Source organism: Pezoporus wallicus, unplaced genomic scaffold (assembly GCF_028554395.1).
Source record: "Pezoporus wallicus isolate ANWC-B61680 ecotype Strahan unplaced genomic scaffold, APGP_CSIRO_Pwel_v1 contig_5958, whole genome shotgun sequence".
NCBI classification, from domain to species: Eukaryota; Metazoa; Chordata; class Aves; order Psittaciformes; family Psittacidae; genus Pezoporus; species Pezoporus wallicus.
The window spans coordinates 669,602-688,857 of record NW_026638491.1 but is presented as its reverse complement, the minus strand read 5'-3'; the positions used below and the strand labels follow the sequence as shown (position 1 = coordinate 688,857).

The window sequence follows — 19,256 nt, the reverse complement described above, 5'->3', positions numbered from 1 at the left end:
ACACGTATTTATCTTTATTAAGACAAGTCACCTGACAGCAGTGGAAATATCTTCCAGTTCACCAAATTATCGGTTCAGTGCTCACGAAGTCTCCTTCTAGAAGCTTAAGCAGCCATGGCCAAGGTCGCTTTCCCAGGGGCGGTTCCGAAATGGATGATGGAGGAGGAGGAGGAGAAGGAGAAGGAGGGTCGTTTCCAGCGCCTTCCCCATTCCCCGCCCTCTCCCTTCCTCCTCCACCTCCTCCTCCTCGCCGAGCGCAGCGCCCCGAGCATGGAGCCTGCCTGAGACGCTCCGTGGGCTCCGGCAGCTGCGGCGGCGGCGGCGGCACAACATGGAGGCTGTGGCCCCGCCGCTCCCGCTGCTGCTGCTGCGGCTCTTGGCCGCCTCGGTGCTGCGGTGCGGGCCGGGCTCGGCTGCGGGTAAGCTCTCGGGGGCTCGGGGCGGCGGGAGGCAGGAGCCGGTGTCCCTTTTGTTGTCGGACTTGAGCAAACTTTCCCTCGCGCTTCGCCGGGGTTGGGGGGGGTGGCCCGGCCCGGGCTCCGGCGGCGGAGGAAGGACGCGCACATGGACGGGACGGTAGGAGGAGGAGGGCGGGAGACTGGGTGAATCTTCCCCCCGAAACTATTCCTCGTCACCCACGTTCGTGCAAAGGGGGACGCAGGAGGAGGCCTCTGCTTCCCATCCCTCCTGCGGGTTGAACCCGGTTTCCCCCCCCCGCGGGTGGCTCAGGTAAACGGGTACAGTTGCCACAAGAAAGACAAAAGTCGCCCCCCTCCCCGTTTTCTTCTCGTTCCGTTCCCGTCCTTCCGCGGTTCCGAGCAGGGATTTCGCTAGGGTGTCGGGTGTCGCTCATCAAACTCTTGGCAGGGCTGGGGAGGGGGTGGGGGGAAAAGAGAGTGGAAAGAGAATGTGTGCGTGTGGGTCCCTTCCGGGCCCCCCAGCTCCGTTTTAAGGCTGTGGGACAGGGGGGACTGCGGCAGGAGGAACCGGCCGGCCCAGCTGGAAGCGGCGGCGGGCGGTGTCCGGCCCGGGCCCGGGCCCAGTGCCGCGGTGGCTGCCGGAGCTGTGTCCCGTCTGTCCTGTGCCGCCGGAGCGCCGGGCCCCGCGGTCACCCGCTGCCGGTCCCGGGCGCGGAGTGTGCCCTTTGCTTTCCGTTTTTAAGCGAACGCGTTAATCTTTTAAAAGCACGAATTGAGGCAGTGCTCTGCCTGTAGCACCCGTGGGGAGAGGCTGAGGTCTGTTCCCCATCCTTTCTGCTCATCCCTGCTTCGGTCCCTACTTGGCATCCCCGAAGATGGGGAGTTAGGGCTGCATGTGTGAGACTTTTGGGATTGTTTTGCTGCTGTGTCTGGTCTGCCCGAATACGTTACCCCCGAGGTTCAGCAAGCTGAAGCCTAGTTGTGATTTCCTATGTAGAAAATTCGGCAGTGTGGCCAAGGCTGTCAGAACATCACCTCGGGGCCTCCTTTATTAGGCCACCCACCTTTTCAAACTGTCTGTAACTATTAGAACTGTCAGTTAGAGCCAGAGAACAGCATTTTCTGCTGGCATCATCGTTCTGTATTTTTAGTTGGAGCTCTGTGCAGGTTTGTGTTATGTGTTGCTTCTTCTGTTAGGGTTATGTGAAAAGATGCCCTTCACAGCTCTGGATGCACCTTCTCTGTGCATGTTGCCTTAGGTTTTTTTTTTTTAGATGTTTCAGAAAACCTGAAGCTTGGCTTTGTCCTCTTCTGAATGCTTACGTTTGTGTAAAGATGTTCATGTTCCTACTTGACTGAATGAAGCTATGTAGCTTTGGAGGTGGGGGAATCAACATACAGGAGTCTCAGATGAAGAGAGAACAGGCTGATAGTGTTCTTGAGGATTTTCTTTACATCACTTAACAGATTTAACCATTTACACTTACTTAACAGACTCTAATGGGAATATTAAAAAAGGGATAACTTTTGATTTGGAACTCTGAGGAAAATAAAAGTTCACAAGAAAACTCAAGTTATAACTTGGAGCTTGGTTTTCCTTCGCCATGTTTTAGAGATGGTGATTCTTTTAACATAGTCCGTGTTCTGTATCAAGAGTCACCTTCCTTAATGTGCATGGAAAAGCTCTTCTACAAATGTGCCTTTTTTTTTTTTTTTTTTTTTTACTAATTAGCTAAAGAATCATGGTTATAAATCTTAATGACATTGCTTTTGTTCTGCCTATTTAGTAGGAAGGTATGGGACTCTTGTTAAGTTGGTCTGGATGGTACTTTTAAGGGCAGCTCATCTGTCCTTTCAGAAGGAGCATGGATGTACTTATGAGAGGCTTTCCACGGTTATAGTTCAATTTCAGAGAACCTCCACTCTGCTTACACAGATGCCTGACTTCAAGGGACTTTCAACTCTTATTTTTGTGTGCTTATCTTACAAATATTTAAATCCATCTCTGCAAGAGTGGGGATATCCTGGAACGTCTGCAGTTTTAAAGTGTCTGCAAAGTTTGGCATGTTGCAATGGATCCTGAATATTTTGGCTATGAAATAATTTTGCTGCAGAGCTGTGTCCTTGCTGTATACATGGTGGTGTCAGGAGTGGTGTTATTTATGTGGCTTGAAATAATGATGAACCTCTTTCAGATATGGGTTATACTTGACACTTTTTTTACTGAGATAAGACAAAATGATCATTACATTCAGTACTTCTTTGAAGGGAGGAATTTCTTACCTGTGCAAAATATTAAGGAGCAAGATAGTTATGACAGCAGCATGTTTTCATGTGAAAGTTCTAGATGTTTAATCTTGCACAGTAGGTGTTTTATGTGGGGCTCTTAAAATGTGAAAGTAATTGAGATAATTCTTCTCAAGGAAGAATTGTCTCAAGCAAGAATTATTTTTACTTAAACCCTCAAAAGCGTGGTTAGCTGTTGCTTGCCGTGCACTAAAACATTTCCCAAAACTGTGGGACTGTATCTTAGATTTCTTCAATGGAAAGACTATTTCTGTGTGAAGTGTCCCTGCCCATGACAGGGGGGTTGGAACTAGATGATCTTAAGGTCCTTTCCAACCCTAACTATTCCATGATTCTATGATTCTATTTGCCTGATACTAAGAAAAACGCAAGACAGAGGTGAGCAGAGAAATGTGACAGGGTGGTTACAAAAGTTTGAAACTAGAGATGGAGGTGGAATAAAAAGTGCATTTTAATTTTATTATGGGGAAATGTGATATGTAGGAGTCCTTAACTGCATTTCAGTGCCATTTCAGTTGGTCTGTCATTGATTTAGGGGGCTACTTTCCTAGTAAATACCACTAGCATAATATGAGGGTCTGTCACAAATTATGGTCATAAATCCTCTTGAAATAGTGAGGAAATACTGCAACTCCAGTCTGACTCTGAAGTTTAAGTTGATCCTTTAGAAGCATGGAATCTTCAATCTCCAGACAAAATATGATGGCTTTAACAGTCTTAGGTATGGAGTGTGAATTCATTTGTTACTATTTCATTTTAAATTAAATCAGTTTCATTTTAAATTGATTTTAAAGCATCCACACATTCTTTAAGATTACTCATACTGTAGATGTGTCTGTAATACATAAATGAGCGTGACACACAAAGTCTGTACTTCAGAAGAGCATGAATGCATTTCATCAATAGCCTGGTGTAAATTCCACCATTGCCTCTTGTATTTTTGCACTTTTTTTTTTCTTTTTTCTTTTTTTTTTTAAACAATAGGTGGTTTAACTTTTATCTTAAGAATGTTTTTGGGTTTGTTTTTTACTGGTTTATAATGTGGTTTTGTTCCAGCTATGAATTTTCTCAGGCATATTTCTTGACTAATGCAAGCCAAGGTAACTTTTTTAACAAACAGAGAGGTTGTTTCTAGGAACTTGTTACCCTTTATTGTTATGGTAAGCACTGGCAGCATAACAACAAGTAAAGGTTACAAAATCTCTCTGAATATAGACACACGTGACTTACAAAGGGTGTCTAATGTAACCTTGCTTCTAGTTAAAGTTTAGCCAGCAATACAGTTAGAAGTAGTTCTCTCTCTTTTTATTAAAGCACAAATAAAGAGATTTCTCTATTTGTAATGCTCAGAAATAGCTTTAATGACAAGGTTTAGTACGTGTTAGATCAGTATTTTTTGTGAACATGCTGTATTTTATGAAAACAATATGCCATCATGAGGTTGAGCACAATTACTATGCTTAAATTCTTTGTTAGAAAGAAGTTATGGTGGGTAACTTTATTTCTTGTCATTGTAAGAAATCCTCTAATTTTTTTTTTTTTTTTTTTGTTATGTCTTTAACCCAAGAGCTATTAAACATTCAAAATGTTTGGCTTTTGTAAGTTTGGAATTTCTCATGGGAGTTGATATGGCTGGAAAAAACACAGCACTGAAACCACTTGAAGGAAGTAGTTGTTATTTTCTGCTCAAGACCTTTGTGCAGAACTCAAATAGCTGTCAACCTGAGCCTCGAGGTAGAGCAAATATCCCCCCAGTTTACGGCACAGGCCAGCAGTGATGCAATTCTACTACGCATAATGGAGTCAGCATTTAGTTTGGAGATTTTGAGGCATGTGGATTATTTTCCTTTTCTGCTAAATTGCTTTCCATCCGGATGTATCCAACAACACTGCAGGTTCACTTAGGGTAGAAGCAAATAATTAGGTTATTGGCTGGGGACACTGGCTGGCCAAAGCCATGTGCTGTTTGGATGCTTGAAACTTTCTGAAGAAGTCAAAGATGTGCCATCTCCTGACAGCCCACAGCTGGGACCTCTAACTGCAGGAATTACTTCTGGAGAGTCTTATTGCTATTAAATTAGGCTATGGAAAGTCTCATGATAGAGTCAAAGGATATTTTGAGTATGTCTTGAGATTTTGGGTGATGAAACAGTTGTGGTGAGAGGAGGAGAGAAACTGGGAAGTATGTCCCACAAAGTATTGCTTGGTGCAGTGGTTTATTAGGAGTTTTTGGGCCAACAGTTCTTTCCACTCCTTCTCTCTCAGAAAAATCAGAACGTGGAGATCACCAGCATCTCATCTTTGTGGTTTCTGTTCAGTAAAGATTGAAAGTATCTGTTAAACTGCAAAATTTTGCTGAAAAGCTCCAAAGAGTGTAAAGAATGGGTGTAATAAATTATCCCTGTAATAAATGGGATTTTCAGTTTCGCTGTTTCCTTTACTCTCATTTGACTTACACTTTGCCTGCCAGCATAGGGAGATGTCAGGTGTCATTTTGTATTAGTGCTAAATCTATGGGGGACTTTTGCAAGGATGTTGGTAAATTGAAACATACTTGATTTAAACTGGTTTGTTTGCTCTGGATGATAAAAAGGTTAAAGCAACTGAAACTGCTTTTAGACCAATATATACTTTATATGAGTGTGATTTGTTAGATTAGCTTAATGGGGACAGTCTACTGGGAAAGAAATTTCTCAACTGTGAATAAGCTACCAAATTGTCTTCATTTCACAGTATGAATGTTTATTGCTATTGCAGTAAACAGCACTGACAGCAGATGCAGTAGTAAGTTCCTACTATGATTGTCAATGGTGTGAGAAGCTCAAATGTTGGCATATGTATTTAAAAATGTCCCCACTTATAATAGCTGTTGAATACTGTTTGGCACTTTGGCTTTCTGAAGTGCTGTATGAGTATTGGCTAATCGTGAATATTCTGCTAACACAGCATCTATTATTTATCTTATATACGTAAGGAAATTGAGCTTCCCCAGTTAAAGGTAACTTCCTTTGAACAGTAATAAATGTTGTCTTTGTGGAGGCAGAATTAAGGTTTTTAAACTCTGGTCTTCCTGTTGAGACTAAGGAGGTAAACCAGGTAATTGTTCAATAAAACTATGAAGTATGCTTTTCCTGAACTATGATGGAAAATGATGCGGCTGGAGAAAGGAATTGGCAAGTGTGCTAGGTTGTACCTCTTCCATCCACTGTGAAAGGTGGAAAGATTGAAATTATATTGCTGTCTTTTGATGTAGCTGGATTTGCAGGTTTTTTCTCATGGATTCTTGTTAGAGGGCACATGAGGTCCCTTCAAAGTGCAGTGCTCTTAGTTTGATGATTCTGTCCTTTTTACAGTACCCTTGTTGGCTGGACTTTTGTCTGAGAGGGAGATGAATGATTGAATTCCTTACCTTGACATCTCTTCATTTGGCTTGGGATTTGACAATGATGATTCCAGAGGTTCTCTGTTGCCCTTTCTTTAGGTTAGCTGGAGTATATATTGACTTTCACTTCACTGTGTTATTACATTAAATGTGATTCATTAAACATTTGTTAATACTTGTAGCTTGTTGCACATGGTAGTAAAAGTGATAAATTAGCTCTGGGGGACTGCTGATCCTCAAGAAGAATTAGAATGGAGGTAAGAGGTGGCAGCAGGTGAAGACAGAAGCTTGACCTTTTGTTTCTGTGGTGTTTTAACAGTCAAAAAAAAAAAAAGCCAGAGTGAGAGCAAGTGTTGCCTGCTTCGTGTTCCTAAACCTGCTGCCAGATGAGGAGGAGCTGTGGTTGGAGTGCACCTGCTTAGTGAATTTCTTGGCTGTTGGGTTTGGAAATCAAGTAGAATTACTAAAATGTGATATTGTGGATGTTCTCTTCTGATGTTCAGTGCTGGTTTTAATTAAATCAAAAGGGAAAAGAATGGAGGGTAGGAGAAAATGTAAAAAGTGTACAGTGTTGTTATAATCTATGGGTTATTGATATGTCATTTGAGAACTTTTATAGAATAGTGTATGTACTTAAAGCTTAAGCCATATACTCCACATTTTGAATTAGATCCAGGTTATGCCTAACAATAATGCACTTAAATCCATGTCAAAAACTTTAGCACACCTTCTGTGGAAGTTTCAGTTTAACTTGAATTCTACATTCATGGATGCTTTGTCCAGTTCTTGTACTTTTTTCTTTTTTTTCATTCATTTTGCATAAACACATTCTTTTCTGTTCTTCCAAATTAAAAATCATCCTAGCTGGACTTCACAAGGAGGAGAGAAAGAGAATGTTTGGTTTGGGTTTTTTTGGCAATATATTTTATTATTATTTTTAGTGTAAACCTTCACACTAGAGAGCATGGCTATGAAGAAGGTGAAATTGCTTCCTTTTGTATCTGTATAAATTGAGAGGGAGACATACCCCTAAGCCTGCCTCAGTTTACTTGTCTTTAGATGAACTAAAAAAAAAAAAAACAGCCACAGAATGCTGAAATGAATATGTATCTTGTGGATTAACTAAACCAATATTTTTTTGTGAGACTTATATTGCTTCCAGTTGTCTAGTGTGTAGGATGTCCTGACCTACAGCTGCACGTTGGTATGCCACGCTTGTGCCATTGTCTTTTCTCTTGGTAATTCTTAAATCACGATCTGGGTTTGCCTTGCTGTAAGAGGTGAAATTCTTTTTCAGTGGACTCAGTGACAGTGGTGACCAGAAGAACCCTATTTTATCTTGTATGTGTTCCTGAACTAAAGAGCTGGGTTGTGCATGGTGTAGAAAAGTGTTTTTCAGGTTTCCCACCATGACACATCTCTGGGGCCTTTCTGGAGTAGGCGCCTTACGCCACCTGAAGCTTTGTTTCTTTGTAGAGTGGAGTTTTTATTTTTTTCTTGTTTCTCTGACTTCCTAAATAACTTACTCTGTGTCTGGCTCTTCAGATAAGACTGAAGGATACTTTTTGGTGACACTGAGTGAGTTGTCTGCCAGCTATTTCATTGTTACGAGATTTTGGTCTGTGTTGCACCTTGTGGGTTGCTTGGTTACTTTGTCATGTCCTTTTCCATCAGTCTGTCATTTCTGTGATACTTTGTGAATTGTGGCATATTCCTATCTAACCATGAAGAGGCTCTTGAGGGTTTAAATGTCTGTCTTGAACTTTATTAATTCTTTTAAGTTGAATTCCTTAGCTTTAAGTTTTAGAAGTGGTTCATACTTGATATTTGAGGCAATGTGAAAGGCCGTATGTCTTTATTATTTTTGTTCAAGAAACATTTCAAAATGGTTGATAAAGGACAGCTTCTACAAGTTATCGTGGAAAAAGAAGGGGTTTGGGGCAAAGAAATACTGCGTGAAAAGGACAATCGCAAAGCTATGGTATTTGGAGTAACCCAGGAAATGTTGCTGCTGTGTGTCTGTTTTCACATACTGTTTTACTTTAATCACTTAGACCAGCATCTTGGTGATGCCACGAAAATACATTCCAAAGTAGAAGTATATTTGTATTCATTTTCCATTACATTATGGAGGAAGAGAAAAAGTAAGAGTTTGGCTCTTGGATAACAAGCTGTCCCTGCTGATGACAGTGAATAATTCAAGAAGGAGAAGGAATGAAAGGTCATGAGATTTATCCTCTGTTTAACTATAGGGGATATCTGTATAACATACTTATTGTTCTGTCTTAGCACTTGTAGCTTAGTACAAAAGCCAGAATGTTGTTTCTTGAACATCTCAAAGCAGCAGAATTTAAAACCCAAAAACCTAATCCTTTGTTATATACAAGGTATCAACTTTGACCACTGAATCATAACCAGTGTATCAATCACTATGTTTATTGTGTATATCATTTAAAAGGGCTTTGGAAGTTTTAATTTGCATAACCAGTTATTTCAAATAGAGTTCTTGCCTGACTTCCTCTTTGTCAGGATGTGTCAGTTCTGAGCTTGGAGGTGATCCTTGAGTATTAATGATCTTTCTCGAGCTGCTGTTCCCTCCAGGACTTTATCTTATTATATCTTACCAAGCAGATCCCTCAAGAAGCAAAAGTCAACTCTCCTGAAGTCCAGGGTAGTAAGCTTGCTGCGCACCGCCCCCCCCACCCCCCAGGATCACGAGCTACAACATTTCATGGTCGCTGCAGCCAAGGCAGCCCTTGAGCTTCGCATTCCCCACCAGCCCCTCCTTGTTGCAAACAAGGTCCAGCATAGCCCCTCTCCTCATTTGGGTCCTCTTATCACCTCTCGAGAAGGAAGTAATCATCGAGGCATTCCTGGAACCTCCTGCTGTGTTGTCCCTCCAACAGATAAACTGTAGGTGTTCTACAAGAGTTGCAGGCACATAACTGAAGTGAGCTCTGTAGCTTGTGTGCAGAACTAATCCATACCATTTGAACTTCCAATGGCGTGCTTGGCAGTAGATATATTAACAGTCTGTTGCTAGGTCTTACTTACCTAATAAACTTTTTGACAAACACGTTTTAATATTTTCAGAGGAGTTGCTGTCTGTTCACGGTCAGTTTGTGGCCAAAAATGTGATATAGGTTGTGATTAATTTTCTCTTTGAAATGTTTTCATGGCTAGGGTCATTCCACTCGATGTCACCATCGCATCTGACTGCAACTGAAAAATTAAATGCTCAGCTGTGAAAATTTTAAAGGGCAGAGTTGGCCAAGGAATTATCCTGGCTAGTTTTGAGCTTCCCTTCATCTTCCAAAGCCACTGAAAACAACATGTTTCTCAGGATTGGGGAGTGGTAATGCTTGGGGTAGTCCTGGCTGGTTGTGACAAAATCCCCGTGTAAGTACCTGTTAATGCCAAGGTCATTCTGTTTGCAATTCTTAGTGTTTTAAAGAGCCTTCAAGACATTTGTGTAAAGTGAAGTTGTTTAGCATGAGCCAGAGACCTGGAAAACGCCTGGATTTTACTTTGTGACTACTAGTTACTCAGTTTAAATGTGCTACCAGACCACTCAGCTTCCCAGAGCAGGGACAGGTTTTCTCGTAGTTGGCAGAAGTGTTGACCTAGGAAAGTATTATAAGGTCCTGGCTAGTTTATGATGAAGTATGTGCATGTGGAAGTGTGTGAGATACTGGGGGGGGGGGGGCGTGTGGGGGGTGTGTGTGTGTGTGAGAGAGGTATATGTATATGTGTATATAATATGTATATATGTTCTTATGTACTTAAGTACTTGGTTAACCAGTTTCTCCTGCTCTGTTATTTGGGGTTGATTTTTTTTCCTTTTTTTTTTTTTTTTTCCCCTTCTCCTTACATTCTAGTGGATGTGTTATTAAATAACTTTCCATTTCTGAAAAAAACTCACCTTGTTTATGGAGAATTTAACTCCTGATGTTTAATCTCAATACATAATTTTAAGGAGGAAAGTTTCACAACTGCTAGGTATGGGACTGGGATTCAGTGTACCTGGATTTGGGTTTGGTGTTGTTACAGTAGCATGTCCCTAAGTCTGTGAACTCCAGCTTTTCAGCTGAGAAAAGGTGACACTGGTATATAAAAGATTCTCTGAATGCATTTTAGAGTGTTTTACACAAGAAGCACCTCAGAGTAATCTATTTCTATGCATAATGCTGTTTAAATAACCTTCAAGTAATAAAGCTCCTTTGTTTGACTCCATCATATTACTTAATGACTGGTGTTTCATTGGAGAGAAATGGAGCTGCAGACTAACAGAATGGTAGGTAAGGGATGCCCAAAAAGGTAGGGCGATGTATATTTTATTCATGAAAGTTGTGCCCCATAGTCTTCGGATCTTGCATTACAACTTCCCATACCTTTTGCAGTTTTTGTTTTACAATTCCTGCATGTTATATTCTCCTGTGTTGGTAATTTTTCTTCTCAGCTTGAAAGCTCTTCTAGGCAGGGATCTTGTATATTGTTTCTCCTTTTACCTGCTTGCTTTGTGTTGTGTCTTGTCCTCCCCCCTTCTCCCAAGAACCAAGATTGCTAAAGGCTGGAATGTCTGTAGGTGGGTAATTAAAAACGGTGGTCAAGAGAGCTCTTGGAAACTTGTTGGGTTACTTCTTTAAGTAGGATGATGAGGCAGCATCATTGAATGGAAGGAAAAAAACCCCGACAAATAAAACCCAACCACCACCAACAACAAAACAATACCCAACCAAAACCCCCAAAACAAAACAAAACACCCCAGACCACCCTCCTAATTCTGGCAGTTTGAAGAGGCTGCCTGCTGTCCCCTTGGCATGTGGCTCTGGTAACATTGTCTATGTGTGATGGAATTGGTAAAACTGAAGAAGCTACAGCTTAGACTGTGTTTGAGGATTGCTGTTTGGCATTCAGCCTACTGCACAATGGAGAGAAGATGAGCAGCCAGAAGTACGTTGCGCTTGTGACCTTTGTTCCATATTATCTCTCAACTTGCCTGGACCAAATTAAGGTCTTCATTGTTATCTGCAAAAGATTTAAATGATCTAGGATTCATTTACCTTGGGGATTACCACCTTGACACATCCAGCCTTCCTCCATCCTGCTACAGTAATTACAGCTCATGGAAAATAAGTCTGATTGCTGATCCCCAGGGTGTGGAACTCCTGGCATCTGGAGATACAGCACATCTGGCGCTGGTCCTCAGAGGCAGAATTCAGCCAGCCCAAAGCTTATTGCATGTGGGGAATGATGCAAGTGACTTATTTTCTCTGAACAATGGCTATGGGATCTTTGTAAGCACTGGCCTCTCGCCTGGTTATTTTGAGTTGCTGGTTGTGTTTTTGTTGTTTTGGGGTTTTTTGTTCCCTTGAGGAAGTCTGTGTGCAATGAGGGAGGATGTGGAGTACTGTAAGTTCTTGATTCAAATGACTCAGTCCTCCAAGCTATACTTGCTTCTTGACACTGGGAAAATGCAAAAATGCACATGTAAAAGCCACTGTGCCCACCCAGATGGCACTTGGTAGGTACAGGTAAAGATTCTGGTATGCTTTTTTTTTTTTGTGCTTTTCTGATTCCTATGATCCTGTGGAATCAATGTTGCAGGACACAAAGGGTTTTCTTTTTAAAGGAGATGTATGTCAGTGCCCAACTTTGAGGAATGTTCTTGGAACCTGCTAGTATCACCTTCCTTGTACAGTTTATAAGGCATTTTTAGCATAACAAAACTTGCTTTGTTTAAGATGGAATATGAATACAAAACCTAACAGCTATTCCACAGTTACATCCCCAGGGGACTATGTAACAGGCTTTTGTTACTGAATCTGATCATCTGATGATTTGTTATCATGGTTGTCTATAACATGACACCTGTTTATGTTTGCTGATAGCCTCTTAGAATCTTCTGGTCCACAAATACTAGTTTGTGATGGACAAGGGTGCCTCTTAGGTATTCCTTCTCTTAGCATATTTCTAAGAGCCTATGAGAACATTTCAGGTCTTGTGGCAAGAGGGTCTTCCAGATGTGTTTTTGGCTCTTACTTAGCAATGAGCCAGAGGTAGGTGGAAGGACTTGTTTGAATGGACAACAGGAAAAGTAATCATTTGCTTAGGAGCCCACACTTCAGGACAGGTACACTCATATCAGTATTAGTATGGGGTAGGAATTTGTTCTTTTACTTGTAAATTCTGACGTTCTTCTTTTATTACGAATAAATTCTCCAGCTGTTTAGCTCCCCGGCCATTAACTGGGAGGAAGCTGCTTTACACATTCTTTCCTATGGTCAGTTTTAGACTCTAGCAGCAGTTCATAATTTTTTTTTTTTAATTAATTTTCTTTTTATAAATAAAATGTTGGTCTGTGTTGGAAACTAAGATGACTTCAGGTCTGACTTCCCTGCTGCGTGACTGTTACTGCTGTTGCAAACCACTGTGTTGACAGGAACTCATCATTGGTTCAGTAAAGCTTCATAGCAATTGAAAGTCTATGTAGCGGTGTTAATGAAAAGCTGTTGCATAGTTTCTGGAGGCTTGGGCATCAACAGGCACGTGGAGAGGTTGCAGGGATAAAAATATAACTTGTCAGCTGCTGTGCTCTGAATTACAGCTGCATGCAGTACTTTCTCCTGTATAACTTTTCTGACACATTATTGTGAGGCAGAAACCATATATTGAATTCTACAAAAACTAGGCTTTGATAACTTTTTAACTGAAGAGTTTGTATACAAGAATAGAGCAGTCGTGCAGAGCAGGAGATGTGTAAGCATTATGCACGCACACTTAAAACTGGAAAAAGAAAATTTAGCACCAGTTTCTTACTATAAAGTCTGAAAGAATGTTGACTGTTTATAAAAAGGAATGGACTTTGCAAAGTTATTTTCTTATTTAAGTATCAGCAGGACACGTGGAACAGATTACCGTGAGTGTTTGAGTAAGTTGTGTTTGCTTTACATGCTTGGCAACATTTCTTTCAATGAAGATTTAGCTTTTAAACTATCCGAGTTCAATCTAAGAACTTTGGCCTTCATCAGGAAGGTGAGATGGCTGTTATTGATGTGTATGATGTCAGTTGTCAGATCTGTTGTATATGTGGCCATGAGTATGTTTTATTACCTTTATTTAGAATGACTTTTAAACATGGAATGGTAATTTATTCAAAGTCATGTCATAAATATTGTTTATTCCTAAGAGAAGGATTTCTCCTATTATTAAAATATTAAGAAATACGGGTAAAGCAAACATGTTTGCTTTACCATATTATTTTTTGAAAGCGCAAAACCACTGATAAAAGTTCCTTCCACTGAGCATTGTGTGTACAAGACACAGCAACACAGAGCCAGTGCTCTGTGCGTCTGCAACCAGGCAATACTCTGGCTGCAGCTAAGCTGGGCAAAGAAGTTGCTTTAGTAGTTTTTAAAATCTATTTGCCATTTTAAACTGCAATCCTTTTGACAGGGTCATCTCAAGGAAAGGAACTATGTCTGCAGTCACCCAGGCAGATTTCAGGGCACTAAAACATCTGTGAGGTAGTAGGAGAATGGGAGTTTGGGAGCAACATGCATCTGAGGATGGGCTGGAACAGGGCTAGAGGGGCATTGGGAATTCAACCAGACTCAGCTTCTGGCAGAACAAAACGCATCTGATCCAGCCCAATACAAAGGGCATATTTAAATCAGCGTCCCCTCTAGCACAGCATAGCTGGAGCTTGATTTCTGTAGAGTTTGTGGTTTGGCCTGGAATACCATGTTTGTCAGGGGAGTATGCACTACACCCTGCACTGCCCTGGGAGTTTGGGGAACCCCTCCAGCTGCTTTGCCTTCTGCAGTTTTACAACCTTCTCTCAGTGCAGAGCATCACCACTTTAGTATTGTTTCTAGTCTCCTTTTTGGACCTTTATCCTTGATTACATATCACAATGTCATACACATATCTATCACACAATTCTGCAAATGCCAGAATTCAATAGGCACTGAAGAGAGTGACCAATTAATAACCATGAGATTGTACAGAGCAGTACAGATTGTACAGAGCTGCGAAATTGGTCCAGCTCCTATGTAACTCATCTTTTAAGGCTCCAAATTTCCACTCTTTCTCAGATTTTCTTCAGTTTTAAATAATTATTTAGACTTGAAGCCTTTTCTGAGAAGGCAAATTCTAGGCTGAATTTCAGAACATGTTTTCCTTCTTGGAGACACAGACGACCAGCCTACAAAATAGGTACGAGGAGACTAATATAGCTGGATAAAGGAAGGAACAATTTTTGCTAGATTATGATCTTCACTACTTTTCAATACAGCAGAATTATGAGCGAGCCACATGTGCCTCTAATTTAAAAGGTAAACAGTTTCATGGGGAAAACATTACTCAAACTCTTCTGCCTAAAAGTGTCATACTACCAAATCTTAGTTTGGTACTAAGGATGCAGTGTTGAAGTAAATACAGTCACTGGTAGAAAGCTTACCAAAAATTTTTGGACCCAGGGATAAAAATGTGTCACAGCTGCAGATGATAGCTGCCAGGTAAATGATAATAGAATGTGGTCTACCCTCTAAAGCAAGAATACCATCAGTTAATGAGCAATATTACTTACATATCATATTCAGATAGTTTGAGCTAATCATGTGCTTTGTGAGTATGTGAACTGCAACACCACTGAAGATAAAGTTTGTGTAATTTGCATTAATAACAGAGTGCAAGCATGTCCCAAAGAGCATAGGATCCCATTCCATTGTGTCCTTAAGAGTCATACACTGATCACCAAAGATGCATGAAACCAATTTATGAAAACAGCTGTGTTCAATGGCATCATGACACCTTTTTAATTAACACTTCCTTTCAGATATTGGAAGAGTTGAATCTTCAGCTCCGTTTGTAATACACAATGATCCAAAATAAAGAAAGATTTTTTTTTTTTTTTTGCTGACCCTTGGCTGACTTCTGAAAAAAAAAAAAAAAAGGAAGAAATGTCAGTGAAATCTGAACATACTTTCTTTTCCAGCAAATCTACTATTTTTTTAACAGATGTTTGAGAAAAACCTAAAGTATGAGAAGCGCCATGTCTTTGTCTCCACAATATTGAAAACCACTGTAGAGTAGTAATAATAAGAGAACAGAAAATATTTCTTCTTGTAGTTACAGAAGGACAAATGCTCCAGGTAACTTGCTGGACAAACATTGACTTTAGAATCCTCTGTTAGAGGAGGTAAATTAAGTATTATCAGTGATATAAATACTAGCACAATTTTACAGTTTTCATTATCTTAAGTAGCCCTTTTCACCTCATGTTCTTTTTTGCTCTCCTTATTAATAAGCTCTCATAAAACTGAAATCTTGAATATTTGACTGGAAGAGAGTAATGAGACTTCACAGATATCAGAAGTCCTGTCCACAGATTGGCACTGAAAACTTAAGCTTCACACTGCCCAGCCTTATGTGGCAGGTTCCCATAACATGATGGTTTTATTTGGGAAGATTCTTAACTGTTAGAAGAAAACCGTATCAGATAGTGGAACCTATGTTTGAGTTTTCCACATCTGACTCGACTTCACTTCTGTTCCAACGAATAACACTTGCCAGCAGTTGAATCCAGCACACGCTATTTCTTAGTGGTTTTCTGAGTTTTACAAATGCATTTGTTGGAGGTAGAAGTAAAATGTCTTTTTCCAGTTTAAGATTTGCACCTTTGGAGTTAATGTAACATCTGGAACTAGAAATTGGAAACAATTCAGATCAGAAACAAGCATACCTTTGTCAAGCCTATATTTGTTCAAGTCCTGCAGAAAATTTACAAGCCAAATGTATAAATACTGTTTTATCCATTAGAAGTTTGGAACCATCATTGCTGCATAATCTACTATTATGGGCCAGACAGCTGTCTGCCAAACCAAGGAGGAATAAAATAAACTGAAAAAAAAAACAAAACAACAACCCCAACCCCCCCCCCCCCCCAAAAAATGAAAAAAAGAACACCCCCAAACCAAAACCAGAAAAGAACCTTGCTCCCATTGGCATCCAGAGCCTGAAAAAGGGACACCATAGGCTTTTTTTCCATTCTTGGGTTTACCTGTTACTTGCAACTAGAGCTGTGTTTAGATGTCCAAGAAAGTCACACCTTTGTCTGCGTTACTCTATGTCAGATCATGCACAGGTAGCATGAATCTTTATTTTCCTCTGTAGTTTTAAAACTCTTACTGAACATGACATGGGGGTTAGGGGAATTTAAAATAACAACAGCAAAATTATTGCCATGTACTCTGCATCACAGAATGTGAAACATCCAGGTGTTGGTTTTTTTTTCCTGCCATATCCCTGGTCCCTGTTTTTAAGCACTGCTTTTGCACTTAGCCATTTGGCAAAGCCCAGTGCCACTTCTACTTATTCTAAAATCAGAAAATACCAGAAATCTAAATGGACAGACTGTTTCCAAGTTTTGTGCATACAAGCAGAGAGCCATATTAATTCTCACAAAGAAAACTGTCATGAGCCAGCTAACAGATAGCTCCAATGTGGTTTGAATACGGTAAACCCTGTTATGGAATTGAACCTAATGTCCTGTAGTATTAGACAAAATACAAGTTTGTAATTTAAAGAATCCTTAAACAAAATATGAAACCTTCTTACTGACAAGACAATGGAAATATTTGGTATTACAGAATGATGGTGGTGAGGCCCTGGCACAGGTTGCCCAGAGAAGCTGTGGCTGCCCGATCCCTGGTAGTGTTCAAGGCCAGGCTGGACGGGGCCTGGAGCAACTTGATCAGTGGAAGGTGTCCCTGCCTGTGGCAGGGGGTTGGAACTGGATGAGCTTTAAGGTCCCTTCCAACACAAACCATTCTGTGATTCTATGAAAGCTGACAGTAGTGCAGGTCAGTAGATCACCTATGTATGTGATGGATCTCCCTCTGCTATGCAGTTGCTCCTTATGAACATAGGGTTAGACTCAAACATCACAGTGCAGACCTGTGATGTCCTGTTGCCTAGCTGTTTTTAAAGAGTGGGAAAATTTTTACTTTACTTGTAGGGTTTACTGTCTACATGTAGAGTGGGATTTTCAGTGGGCCTTGGGAGCTTTGCCCATCATCACTGAAGTTTGATGGAAGTTATCCTCCCGTGGAGCTCAGTGCAGGTTATAATCTCCAACCAGCACCAAATAAAAGAGTTGACTTTTAATATTGGAGGACGCTCAGTTTAACAGCTGTTTTCAAAGTGCTAGTTTTCAAAGCTTCTTGTTGATGTCTAGAGCAAAATGCCATAATCCCCAGTAGATGGTATATTTGCGTTTAAGCTGTCATGTGCATTGTGGGTCTTGAGTAGCAAATTGCAGCAGAATCCTCAGAAGAATAAGCAAGTTGTTGTGAACAGTGTAATTCTGCTTTTGGGAAAGTCCCATGTGTGTTTTAACCCCTGTAAAATGCTCGGGTGAGAACCTGAGGTCAGGAGGAGGTGGGGGCTCAGACTGCAGAGATATTATCTGTTTAGCATTAGCTACTCAGGATTGCATGAGGCTGCAGCCCTCACAACTGAACTTGGCTGAACACCAGTTGTGCATCGCACAGGGAGAGATTGCCAAGAGCCAGTTTTGCAATAATGTTTAGAAATTGCCTCTTAACAAAACAGAAAAGATGAAAATTGCCTTATGCTCTAGTGAATGTGTCCTCCTCCAAATAAAATTGTTAAAGTGCTTGCGAGTCTTACCTAATGAGTATCTCAGCAATTTGATGTGTGTCCCCAAATCACAGCTGATATTCTATGTTTTGTTTAGTTTTTCTGCTAAACATGTTCTGTATGCTGCTTGGTGGTCCGTATAGTGTTGGCTGCTCGCATGGACTTGGCTGTCCTCCTTTCCAGCTGCTAAACTGTGTTAAAAGAAGATGAAATATGCTGTTCCATGTAACCAATTTCAGTATTTGCTACAGGGGTATTAAGGACAATCTGAGAGCCATTGCCTTGTGCACCAGGAGGGAAGTTCATGTGGCGTGCTTAATGGGTGGTCTGTGGGAAAGGACAGAAGAGTTTGAGGAACCCTCCTTTAGAATAATGCACCCATAGAAACGTGATCTTGAAAACATGTAACTTGCTTCCAGACTCTGCAGAGATGGGAGTGCGCTAAATTATGCACACTGAATTCAGTCATTTGGCTTTTCTGGTATGTGAAGATTTTTACTTGAAGTAGGTAATAGAGTGAGAAACAGGATAAAACAATAACGAATAAGTTCAGAGTGTGCTGTTGGAAGATTTTGAAACATTTTATTGCCATCCCAGACAATCTGAACAAATCTTAAATTTCATGATTTGTAGAAAGCACCTTTGCTGGACTTTTTCAGAGTATGCTCTTTAGAGAAGTCCTCTTGACCAATGGAAATGAAGTAATTCAGGCCAATGGAGATGAAATGGTATATAATCAGTGCTATATTTTGTTGTTACTGTTAACATTATAATTTAAAAACTGTAGTCTGCCAACCAAAACCAACAGTCTGAAGTCAATCTCTTGTCTTCCTAAAACCCTGTCATTACTGGAGGGGGGACAAACATGCACAGTCCAGAAAATACAACAAGATCTTCAAAAAATGTACTGCTTGTTTTATTAAAAAAAAACCCAAGAAACAACAAAACCAAACCTAAAAGGTACCTAGGAGTTTATCTAACAATATTTTAATGTTAGTATTTGATAAAGCTACTAAATTCATCTGCTCCAGGAGGGCAATATGAACAGTGATGTGAGTATTGTATTACTGGGCGAGTTATAAAAACTGTTTAGTGTAAGCCTGAGCTCTGATGAAACTCCTTCACTGAGACAGGAATTAGTGGTACAAAAGCCATACATGAGGAATAGTTATGCAACTGCTGTTAACAATCACCTGCTATAAGCAATTCTACATCTTCTGTAGTGTGCTCCAGTATCTTCAGAGCATGTTTCTCTCTGCATTATCTCTTCATTCCCGTCCCCAGCAATGAAAAACATAAAGCCTAACCCCATCTAATTTCTTCAGTGTGTTCTTTCTCCACTGGCTAGGAATAAATGATCTTCAGCCTCTCATAAAAGCATTTACTGCTTGGACTGTTTTACTGTTTTTATTTTATCTCATTGCCTTCCCAGCTCCTCTTCTGGATGAGAAGAACACACACCCTTCATATGTTTTCTAAACCCA

At 40.6% G+C, this 19,256-nt stretch overlaps 1 protein-coding gene across 2 annotated transcripts in view; it reads left to right on the top strand.

Moving 5' to 3' along the window:
- The first annotated feature begins 217 nt into the window (after positions 1–217).
- Positions 218–19,256, top strand: part of LRP5 (LDL receptor related protein 5) — a 126,631-nt gene continuing 107,592 nt past the window's right edge. The window contains exon 1 of one of the 2 annotated variants that reach the window (XM_057410908.1): positions 218–419. In XM_057410908.1, the coding sequence (XP_057266891.1) occupies positions 332–419 (88 nt within the window). In that variant the 5' untranslated portion in view covers positions 218–331. The remainder of the gene's footprint in view (positions 420–19,256) is intronic. The other variant, XM_057410907.1, reaches the window with a different exon arrangement.